Below are 11,689 nucleotides of genomic sequence, written 5' to 3' on the forward strand. Positions count from 1 at the left end.
TAGATAACTCTATTTCCCCTCGAGGCTATACTAGATACAATTAAATCCCTAAAAATATCACGGAGCTTTGATATAAATGGTATTAAGAATGAAATAGTTTAAGTATTGGCAAAGTTAACTGAGAAACCACCAAATTGCATTTTCAATCGATGCTAACTATATAGTATATTCCCAAAACAAAATAGAAATAAGTGAAATAGTTTATATTCACAAAAAAGGCAGTTCAAAGGTTCTCATTAATTATAGGCCTAGTTCAGTCCCCCTGATATTCTCTAAAACCTAATGTGAGAAAAAAATACCCATAGAAGATTTACAAATTTTGTTAAGAGATACTCTTTAATATCTAATAATCAACATGGATTTCAAAAAAAATAGGTTAACAACAACAGCCTTAATGAGGTTATGCAGGGGGAATATTAGAAACTAAGGTAGCTTTTTTCTAGATCTGAGGAAGGCATTAGATTATTACACTTATTTAACTAAGGTTGAGCAAAAGGGTATTATGGGTAAAACATTGAAACTCCTCAGACCTTATATTACAGAAAGAACAACATGTACAAATTAACAATTAATCCAGGATTACTGTTTCCATAGCCTGAAATCAAACAGGAGCCATTCTCCAGGGATCCATTTAAGGACCCCTTTTATATGTAATGTAAACCCACAATTCCCTTGATAATATGAGTAGTGCTCCATCTACCATGTATGGAGACAATACTTCAATAAGAATACATGCAAATGGAATCAAGGAGACAGAATCCTTAATATCAAAAATTATACATCAGGCTAACACTTGTTTCTTATCCAACGATTTAATTATAAATGATTAAAAAACAAAAGATATTAAACTATTCATTAAATAATTCATTGAAGTTCCAACAGAACCAGACATTCCTTAATGATACCCTAATATATGATATTATAGCCTACATAAAAATTTAAGGGTTAATGATTGACACTAATCTTAACTGGGATCACATGCTCACTGAGTATGTGCAAATTTGAATAAAATACCCACATTGCACAAAATATCTTCAAGAAATCTAGGGAATTTCTAAAATGTCTTGGATATTCAAAATATCTACTAGATGTCTAAAATATGTTGTTTTGGAGCGGAGACTCTTACTATGTATGTCCAGTGAAATTAGCCAAGTAACACCCAAATCTTGAAAAAAAAGTGTAACTGCTATGCTTTTTGTTGGATAGATAGATAGTCATTGTACGCACATACACTAAAAAAGCAAAGGTAATTCTTCAGGCAATGTTTATAAAAGCAATTTAACGCTGTGATAGCTTGTTTTTTAAATATCAACTAGATACCTAGCATATGCCTATTCTAAGAAAATATGGCTACTACTTAGCCTTCAAAAATACTGGAATTTATGATACCTAGAGTAAATTAACAAAAAGATTATTTAAAGAAATGATACATATTTAAAAATTATTTGTGATAAAAGAGCAATTTAAGCAGGATTTATTATTATTTAATTAATCAAAACTGATGGGTAACAATGAAATGTTTCAGCTTAGTTACCATCAATAAACAAACCCAATTCAGTGGAATAAAAGCTATGTCAAAATACTCTAGTCTCTTCTTTTAAATTAATTTACAGCTTAATTATTTTTTTCTATCTTAAAAAAAACATAGCCATAACCTTTTATGTAACACAGTAATGTATTCATATTCATTCATAGCTCTGATGAAGGTGTTTAAATATGCTGGCAAAAACTTACATTAAAAATTGTTCAAAACCTATACTGCAAGACATTGAATGAACATTCATTGATAATGTTCCAGACTCCTTTGAGAAAGCTAGAAGGAAATTGCATGCTCCTTTGAAAACTTCAAATTTAGAATCTGAGGAGGAAGCCCTATATAAAAAAAATAGCCTAATAGAAAAAGCGAAAGGCAGAAAGGTTCCAATATTCAGGAAGAATCCCCAGAAGATACCCTACCATCACCTCCTGCTCCACTAGCAGGCTGTCAGTTGAAAAATAAACTTTTGTTACACAACATATTATATTCAAGTCATTTATCCAGAAATTTTGTGGTGGGTGCAATTTTAATATGAATGTCTGGAAAATATCTTCTCAAATATCTTGTAGATATCAGAAAAGTGGACATTCAGATACCCACAAAATGCCTAGAAGATATTACAAGATACTTTCTATATATTAGCTGAAGACGTTCTAGATATTTTGTAGACCTCTAGTAGATATTTTGCTTTATGTGGTTAGTGTTCGCAATAATCACTATAAAGAAAATTTAAACAAAATCTGTATCTTTAGCCCTATTCAAATATGATACGAATAATTATGTTTTACATCGTCTTTCAGGGGCTGGCTCCATCTATAAATAAAAATAGTTTAACAAATGCAGAAAACAGCAACAAGAGTGCTAGATGGTTTCAAACCTAATGAATCATGTAAAGAGTTTAATATTAAGGAATAATAATTAACACTTCCCTGTATATGCATTTAAAATTTCATTATGTTTGCGGGGGAATATATTAAACATCATTTCTCAGTTAGCAGCCAAGCATGAGTGTCAAACTAAGCATGCAATTATTTAACAACTATTTACCCAAAATATTGTATGTGAATAAAATATTATTATCATTATTAAATTTACTCCTCAATGTTACAAGAGTTGTGTTACACCAGTCTTAGTTTACCCGATGATTTAAAGTGACTAAGTAATATTTGTATGAATCAAAAATAAATTTTCCACCTATGAATGTACCTTCTCATCTAAAATAGAACCCTATTTTTTACATCTCTATCTGAATCACTCATCTTCAACATTAAGCATACACCCATGCACTAGGTGATAAACAACCCAATTTTAAATGCCAATAGTTGAGGGCAAATTAGTGCCCAGAGGACTCAATCAATGTAGTGCACATCATGTACATCTTAAAACATTTTTATGTATTCATCAACACAAGGATATGTATGTATATAAAAAAGTATGTAGACATAAATATGAATCAAACAGAATATTATGCTAATTAAAGCAAATTTTAATTTTTATTACATGCAGAATACAATCATAACTTCAATTTTCAATACACTAACAATCTGAATTCTTTACCCTTGCATTTGTGCTTAAACTCAAGGTGTAAATGGCAAGTATGATGATATTCACTACTTTTAATCACGAAGGAACTGTTCAGAATCTGTCTATCAAAGCACTTCAAAGATGTTAGCAATGCATGAATAATGAAAGTAATGAAGTTAGTATACTCCCTACCGTGAGAGAGCACAATAACCCCCCAAATGAGAAGTACAATGCAACTTTAATGCACAGTTGTGTGCTTTCATGCACGAAGAAGCTTACATACGGCTGACATGTTGATTTCATTAGCAGAATCATACCCTTTTTGTGATTACATTACACATTGAAATCTCAAAGTCAATGCCTAATGATGAACAACTCAGGTTCTAATGGAGACTTCAATAATGCAGGACACCAGTGTATAGTTAATTTATTCAGCTTGTACGACTTTCCACACAAGTGCTCATAGTTCCACTGAAGGCACTCAAACACATAGGTAACATGAACTTTCCATTCTATTCGGGTTTCTTCACCGCGTTTGTTGTATTTTTGAAGACAACAGTTTCGCCGAAATTACACTCGGCGTCTTCAGGTCGAAGGTAAAATTTTTGGAAAAATTTTTTTTTTTTCCGCCTTTTATAGGCATAAAATTTTCCGCCTTATGTAGGCGGCGGCGGCTGCTGATCCGCTGCTGCTCTCTCATTGGCCGGTTGTCCATCTCTCATTGTTGGTGGTCGGAGAATCCTCTTCCATGCAGTATGCAAGCTGTAGCCTTGATCTCGGTTGAAATTTGCGGGCGTTTTCGCTATCTCAATAGCCTCTCTGATCAAGCGAGGGAAGTATTTATTCTCTTTAGCTATTATCCTGGCGTCTTCAAAGAGGATGTTATGCCCAGGTGCACTCCAAGCATGCTCAGATATGGCTGAGAGTTGGTGCTGCTTGTTTTTCGTAGCCCTCCGATGTTCCTGCAATCGGACTTTCAATGATCTGCAGGTCTCGCCAATATAATATTTGCCACATGAACAAGGCACTCGATATATAAAAAAAAAAAAATTTCCAAAAATTTTACCTTCGACCTGAAGACGCCGAGTGTAATTTCGGCGAAACTGTTGTCTTCAAAATACAACAAACGCGGTGAAGAAACCCGAATAGAATGGAAAGTTCATCTAACCAACGCCACAAAAATCTTCGAACCTACATAGGTAACATATACGAACCCAAAAGACTAATTTTGTGCTCAGGTACCATTTAAATTTTTTTAAGAATTATATTATTTACGTCTTCATCCACAACTTCTATGCTAATTATTGAGTTACCCATTCATCTTAGTTTGTTTATCCTTTGCACATTTTATATCCCTAGGTGACATCATATGTAGAACTCCTTCTGGCTAGGTGTAATTTCTTGACCAACCCCGAAGGAGATACTACTGTCACAAATGACTGTTTCAGAACTATATTAAAATATCAATACACACTTAAGAGGCTCATGAAAATTATGAAAATAAAAACCTTCTAAAAATAAAATCAAGGATTAAAACTAAGGATACGACTCGTCCCCTTTCCACCACAATAAGTACCTTACAAACACAGCATTACCAATTTGCAAGCGTGAAGGCTGTGAACAAGTATCCAAAGGATAAATGTGAGGTTCAGCAACTATTCATGACTACATGACATACTCCATCAGTTATAACTTCTATCTTCCAGTTGGAGAAATATGTATGTGTATGTACCTACTAGCAGGGGAAATTATAGTACACTACCTAATTGAGCATAAACAAATAAGCCACATCCCATAACAAATAAATTACCAAAAATATTCAGGTGCTCTACCTACCCCTTCAACTTTGCTATAAAGTTTCTGTAAAATTTCTTCACAACGCTGAATAGTTGACAACTTCAACCTAAAAGAAATGAATGTGCATTAGAAAAGCTTACATGCAAATACTCGAGTTCAATTAAAATGATAATTTTCTGGATTTCTTCAACTATTTGCTTCACAGCACACCAATGTAAACTAATAAATATAAGGAGAGGTGAATTTGAGTTCACCTATTTTAATTGAAATTACCCTTCATGTATTATCCGAAGTTCATGGATAACTAAACCCAATGAATTGATAAAATTGAGAAGACTATTCTTATAATTCGAAACCAGTCCTTTTAGACTGACAAGTATTACATAATTAACAGCAGCATGCACTGGTGTACCGTGACATAGTAGCTGAAAAAACTATGCTACTGATTCTGTCATAGCTTAAAGATATAAGTAAGTAAAGTGAAATATGCCCTACTTTTTATTTGAATCAGTAAGAATATTCAGTAATGATCGCATTTTTGTGAGCTGTGTTTCTCGGTTTTTGTCTCTGGCTCCTTCCAAGTGTTCAATCATCTTTCTTAGAAATGGCACATAATGCTGAAGACGCTCCACGCGGTGGCGATAATCCGTTTCCAAATTTGAGAGCACATGCTCATCTCCTCCTTCCCATTTTCTAACATTGGGTAACATCTTGATGATTATTAGTTTTGAAATTTATCAAAAAAAGATAATCTGTAACAAACAGGAAAATAAAAATACATTACATTTTTGCAAAAATACATTAATTTAAGAAAATTTTGGTTAGTAAATTCGGCACATCATTTACGAAATACATTAGATCAAAGTGTTAGTAAATCATCTGGAGGATTGTCATATTAAAAAGGTGATTATGCACAAGGAGCTCTTTCATATTCAATGAAATTTAGTGGTAACTGTGGCCAAAGTTGCACCTGGGATTGACAAATTCTGCCAATGGATAATGCAAAATTACATCTCAAACTTATCCTATTCATACAAAAACTGTGGTAACCATACATACATAAAATTTATTCACGAAAAGTAAAATTTAATCAAAAGCCTGAGGCAAAATATTTCAACCACTTTAGTTGAGTAGGCCATTAAGGCATATTCACACTTTACTCCTTATTCACGAGAACATGAAAATTGTTTATAGTACAAAACAGAAATTTGAGATCATCCATCAAGTAGTCTGAAATCATGTAGACACAAATGAAAGGTTTAAGTTTTGTTTCTTGATATTCCTTGGGATTCTTAGACTTAGGGTGACAACCAAGTTCAAACCCCACCCAAAGAATAGGTTTCCATACATTGTCAGTACACAAAAAATTTATTAAATAATATGTCTTTCACCAGCAACATGGATTAGTAAATTAAATATAATAACTCATTACATATTCAGAAGTTTTACTCCGAAATAAGAGGATGACATTTCCATATATCAGTAAAGGTAGAGCACTTGGAACAAGTCAGCACCATTCACCATGAACATTAGAAATAATCCATCACTGATAATGTATAAATGACTGAGATAGGCCTTAGAAGGCAAATTTTTCAGTGGAACTGATTTCTTTCACACACTGTTCTTAAAACAAAACGTTTTCTGATGTGATTCATAAATTCTCTTCATTATTTAACAGAACATTGATTCCAGGATAAGGACTTGACTCCACTACTAAGAAATATTAGTAGTGATAAGGAAATGCATGGTTTATATTCCATTTCTTACTGCAAACATTGAATAAAGAGGTATGCTCTTGATTTCCTTTATGAGATTCAATTTCCTTCCAGTATTAACCACTCAATATGCTGTCAATGCAAAATGTGCAGACAAATATGCCAAGTCAGGTAAGAGTATGTTATTTATTCCTTTCAGGACAGAATTTCCATCATCATTGATCCTCTCACCTAAGTTTTCATTCCATTTATTTTAAGCGAAGCAGAGAATTTCTGCATTAATGACTCCACATTAATGAAAGTTGACAAATTTCTATATCACTACCACATTTTTTCACCATGAATTTCAATGCATTTCACATCCATGCATTAAAATAACTTTGAATTTATGGTTAAATAAGTAAAATTAAGACAAATGTCACAATTCAACTTCCAAAATTAATACAGAGAAGGTTATTTATTCCCAAAACTAAAATTTTGCCATTCAAGAGCTCCAGATAAATATGAAACCAGTGATCTGAATTCTAAGCAAGGCATGAAAAATAAGAAACGAGAACAATACAGACGCTGTGGATTTACACTCTATTTCCACAGTACTACTCCAGGTGTTACTGAACCAACTGAATGGCAATATCATCATTCCATAAGCTGATAAGGCACATCACCAATATCACCCAGAGTAGTTCAAGTTTTATTGATGCAATATTCTGCCAGTACCCAGATAGAAAATAATACCGTAGGTTAGGTTTTGAAGAGCCCATGGGTGAACGCAAAGATTTTGTTGGAGGCCATATGAAGAGCCATGTTTTCATAAATACAAAGGTTACTTAGTATGCTGAGACATTTATGCACTGATTCAGTTCCAAGTGCTCCAACTGCCTTTTCTATTATATTACTAATGTCAGCAAAATCCCAAGAACATATAAGACGTTGATGTTATACAACGTGGCTAGGAGGAATTATTTACCCTCTAAAATTCAAGAGTTATCTTCATATGTTATCTCATGCAATTTAACTTTGGAACATAAGCATTCTCTTTTCATATCACGTGGATTTGCACAAGTTTAAAACACAACAAACCATTCAGATGCAATATAAAACATAAGAATACCACTAATCATCAATGATATGTTCTTAGTTAACTTTGTAGCCTTCAAAAAAGCTTAGTCTCCAATGTATTATTCCTCAATTTCTGTTATTGGCTTCAGGCTTTACATATGCCTCTCAGAAGTAAAGGAACGAGTGTATTCCATGAACTTAGGTCTTACAGCTCTCTTGGAAATGTTGCCAATCAAAGACAAAAAAATCATATATGTCAAATTTGATGCATAAACGGATTCATTTTCCTTGAACTGTGCTGTCTTCAGGGGTAAACTCCATTCAGCAGCCGTAAAAGCTGCATTCGAGCATAAGCTCTCGGTGCAGGATCCACCACATTCAGTAATCTGAACGTCAAGCAATCGATTTCAAAGTGGATGTTTTCCATTTCCGGTGACAATAAATGACATATTATCCATCGGTGAGGTTGATGAAACTCCTTTTACTCCTCTTCGTAAGATCCAGACATTTATCTCGCATGCGAGTTACACGGCATTGATTATTAACGCATGAAAATCTTTTGTTATCGCGTTTCAGGCTTCATTGATAGCTTTGATGAGAAATGTTGAGTTCCCGGGACCACGATGAGGAGAGATTTAACACAAGAAAAGCCACACAAAATAACGCAATTCATAAGAATGCATTCCATGACGAGACATAAAAATCTCACAGATGTCACTTCCCTAATGTCAGTTGCGAACTTGATGAAATCTCTCGTATTGTTCACAATAATTATCGCAGTGCGATTTTTATTTTTTTGAGAAAACGAACTCAACACACGCCCCGCCGTGGAAATTTTTTACCGCAGAGTAATTCGGGAAGAAGTACACATTTACGAAGCTATTAACGGTTCTATCCTCTAAATTTCAATTTACGAACACATGGACAAAACCATTTAACCATGGAAGAAGATTTATCTTTCCAATTGGAGCCACATGACCAATCTTATTCCAACCGTCTATCCAATGACCAATACTTTTCTATGAGCGACTTAAGAATTTGTCTTTCCACATTTGCGAGTGACACGTAATCTATTAATATCCATATGGATACGAACGACCATTATTCAACGAATCATACGGATATTAATCTCATGGCCGTCCCCCACTTCGTTTTTAGGCTGTAAATAATAGCAGGGGACTGCATTACATTTTCCCTGCAGCTCCACATCTGTCTGCCCATATCTCAAAACTATCAATTTCAGAAATTTCACGATGATGAATGCTACAAGGCAGTAAAAAAATCAACGCTGAAAATGTTATCCAAATCTATCACTTCCATTACAACCAAAGTTAAAAACAGAAGCTCCGCACGCAGTCTCGTATCTCCTTTGACGCTGACTTACTAAGCTCCACTTGGTGTCTAACATAAGCGATATTTATCCCCAACTACCATGTCATAAACCCTCATTACAATTTTAGGCCCTGAATTAGCGACTGCGTCCACCGCCTTACTCCCGTCTGGAGATCCGTATACCGTCACACCTTAAGTAGTAGTTAATTCCAAAGAAAGCCCTTAAGACTTGTTAACACGATAAATTAACACGTGAGAATGCATGGACCAAATTAGAACAGGTTCAATGTTATGTTCATGCATTCGTAGAAGTTTGGTGGTTACACGGTACATTTCGTGTTTATTTTCGCGTCGTACATATCGACATTAACTCGTAAAGGTTAATGTAACGTGTAAACAGGCCTTAATATGAACCGGCGTCATATGTGTAATTGATTGACTAGAGGTGCGTGGGCAGATATTATTTCGGAGCAGGAGGGGGGTTTCACTTACGAACTCTTCGATTCTCGGTGAACTTCCCTCACATTCCGCACTTACGGACGTGTTAAGTAATAGAAGATAAATCAGTATCTTTTTCACCCTCACTTCATTGGGTTTCAAATATGAATCGATCGCCTTCACCATTACTTCCCTGTGATGCGGCAAGCGTCAAGCTCGAAATAAGAATCGAGTTGAGAAAACGATGCCCGTGCCTAATTTTTCACTCCGGCCACTTACCACCAACAACATATATTACAATACTGTTCAACTCCGCGTCACGCGCAGGTTACATACTATGATTCCCCGAGCACGCTGACAAACGGACCTGTACATTGAAACACAAATGAGCCAATTGGGTAAAATTCAACAACAATGAGCTTCATTGTCCTGACTGCGATAAATTATTCAAGTGTGACAATGTAGCTGGTTATCACATGCGATTACTCCTCGTGTCATTACTGCAGAACTCTTAATAATTCCGAGTGCCGCCATTTTGAGGAGGAAGGGCAACTAAAATGGCTTCCCTCTCTGAAGACAAAATTCATACCCATAAAAAACACATATGAACTCCAAGGATGAAAAATAACTACGAGCTGCAACTTTTTTTTAACAGCTCTACTTCACACAAAGTAAATCCAAGCGCAACCAACCATTTATGAAAGTCTTCTTTTTCCGGGAATCCCCATTTGCATCGTCAATCCTTTCTCATAACAAACACCGATGCTGAGCAAATATATGCTATTGTGTCCAGAATTTCCACTCGCATACAGTTCTCTATTTATTAAGTAGGATCCTTCGTTGCACTTCCACGGTACTGAGTCCATGGCTTTAAGAACGTTCACTGTCTCGAAGATACGACACAAACGTAGTCATTGCATTCCAATATCCAGCCCAAATATCTCGAATGCTCCTGTAGAATGATCAGCTCAGTAGATCATATTAAGGGAATGCTATTCTTCTCCGTGGCATGATCGAGATTCCATTTAAGAACGCGCATTAACGCTTAGGCAGACGAAATAGCTGTTACCACACCACGGCATTATTCATAGCTTTCCGGTTTTCTGTAAATCTTGAAATTATCCACTTCAAAATTGCACTGAAAATACTTCCAATATATTCTTCCATGCCCATCTATGCAACCATAGGCATGCACGTAGGTGGCCACCTTTCAACTGAGACGTCACATCAAGCAGATTTTACTCCAGAAACACTTGTCGAAAGAACTGGTGAAACGGTCTCAAAAAAACCTATGGGCACTGACGGAAAACAAAACGGCTAACTTCATGCAAAAGAATCCTCCAAATGCTTTCCATGCGTCTTCGTCTACTATGGGAGCCATTCACACATCGACGACCACAGAAGAAACCACTTCACGAGATCTTCACCGACTTACCTCAAACTACATAGTTTTCATCCGACCAACAACAGCCGAATTGCGAACGATTCAAATGTAATCCTGCTCGCCATGTACACATGCACCGAACATCGTTAAAACTAAGCTCCTTTATTTCATTGTTAAACATCGTGCGAGAGAAAAACGAGGGAATTCATCACCTCAGCCTCAGTTCTTCCAGGAGTACCGACAGATGTCGTCATGGTTCCATTCGCTCAATGACGCGGTAGGAGGAACAATGGCTGACCTGGAGCTGAAGTGTGTCACTTGGCTGTGCTAAGGTCGATGAATTTTGTCTTATTTGACCATATTCGTGTATGATTATGGAAAAATAAGCTAATGAATAATATTTTAAATATTCCGATTATACAAAGCTCAATCGAGCCGAAGTAATGCAGTAAGTACTACGTTGGGACAATCTTCAATTCATCAGCGGTATCAATTAACAGTGGTTATTCATTGATCACCCATGGGATGGGTTGCGGGTCATTTCAGTCGATAGTGCAATATGGATACATCTTGTTACTCACGTTTGGTTCTTCATTCACTAACTTGCCTGCGAGTCATCTAAAGGAATGATAAAGGGTAATATCTTTGTGACGGGTAACGTGAAGTAGACATTTTTCTCATACGCAGCAAGGGCAATCCGCCTTATCGCTGAAATATGTTAAAAGCCGTTGTGCAAATTGATCCAATTTGCAGAACTACACTGGGGCGTCACCATTGTTGCCGCAGCCGGCTAGCGGAGGAATATTTTCCATTGGTTATGAATGTTGTAAACTTGCTTCAAGCGGCTGTGCATTGGTTATCGAGTTCATTCTTGTTTAAATGGATACCCACTTCGCGTAAGTT

At 35.7% G+C, this 11,689-nt stretch overlaps 1 protein-coding gene across 2 annotated transcripts in view; it reads right to left on the reverse strand.

Annotated features, from left to right (window-relative positions):
• The window catches only part of LOC124155906, a 62,515-nt gene extending 51,489 nt beyond the window's left edge, over window positions 1–11,026 (reverse strand). Inside the window, exons 1-3 of one of the 2 annotated variants that reach the window (XM_046530101.1) lie at window positions 10,838–11,026; window positions 5,354–5,610; window positions 4,898–4,964 (exon numbers count right to left, since the gene is read on the reverse strand). In XM_046530101.1, coding sequence (XP_046386057.1) covers window positions 4,898–4,964; window positions 5,354–5,568 — 282 coding nt within the window. In that variant the 5' untranslated portion in view covers window positions 5,569–5,610; window positions 10,838–11,026. Of the gene's footprint in view, window positions 1–4,897; window positions 4,965–5,353; window positions 5,611–10,094; window positions 10,803–10,837 lie in introns of those variants that run through there. The other variant, XM_046530103.1, reaches the window with a different exon arrangement.
• Window positions 11,027–11,689: the final 663 nt, after the last annotated feature.

Source organism: Ischnura elegans, chromosome 3, assembly GCF_921293095.1.
Source record: "Ischnura elegans chromosome 3, ioIscEleg1.1, whole genome shotgun sequence".
Lineage (NCBI taxonomy): Eukaryota > Metazoa > Arthropoda > Insecta > Odonata > Coenagrionidae > Ischnura > Ischnura elegans.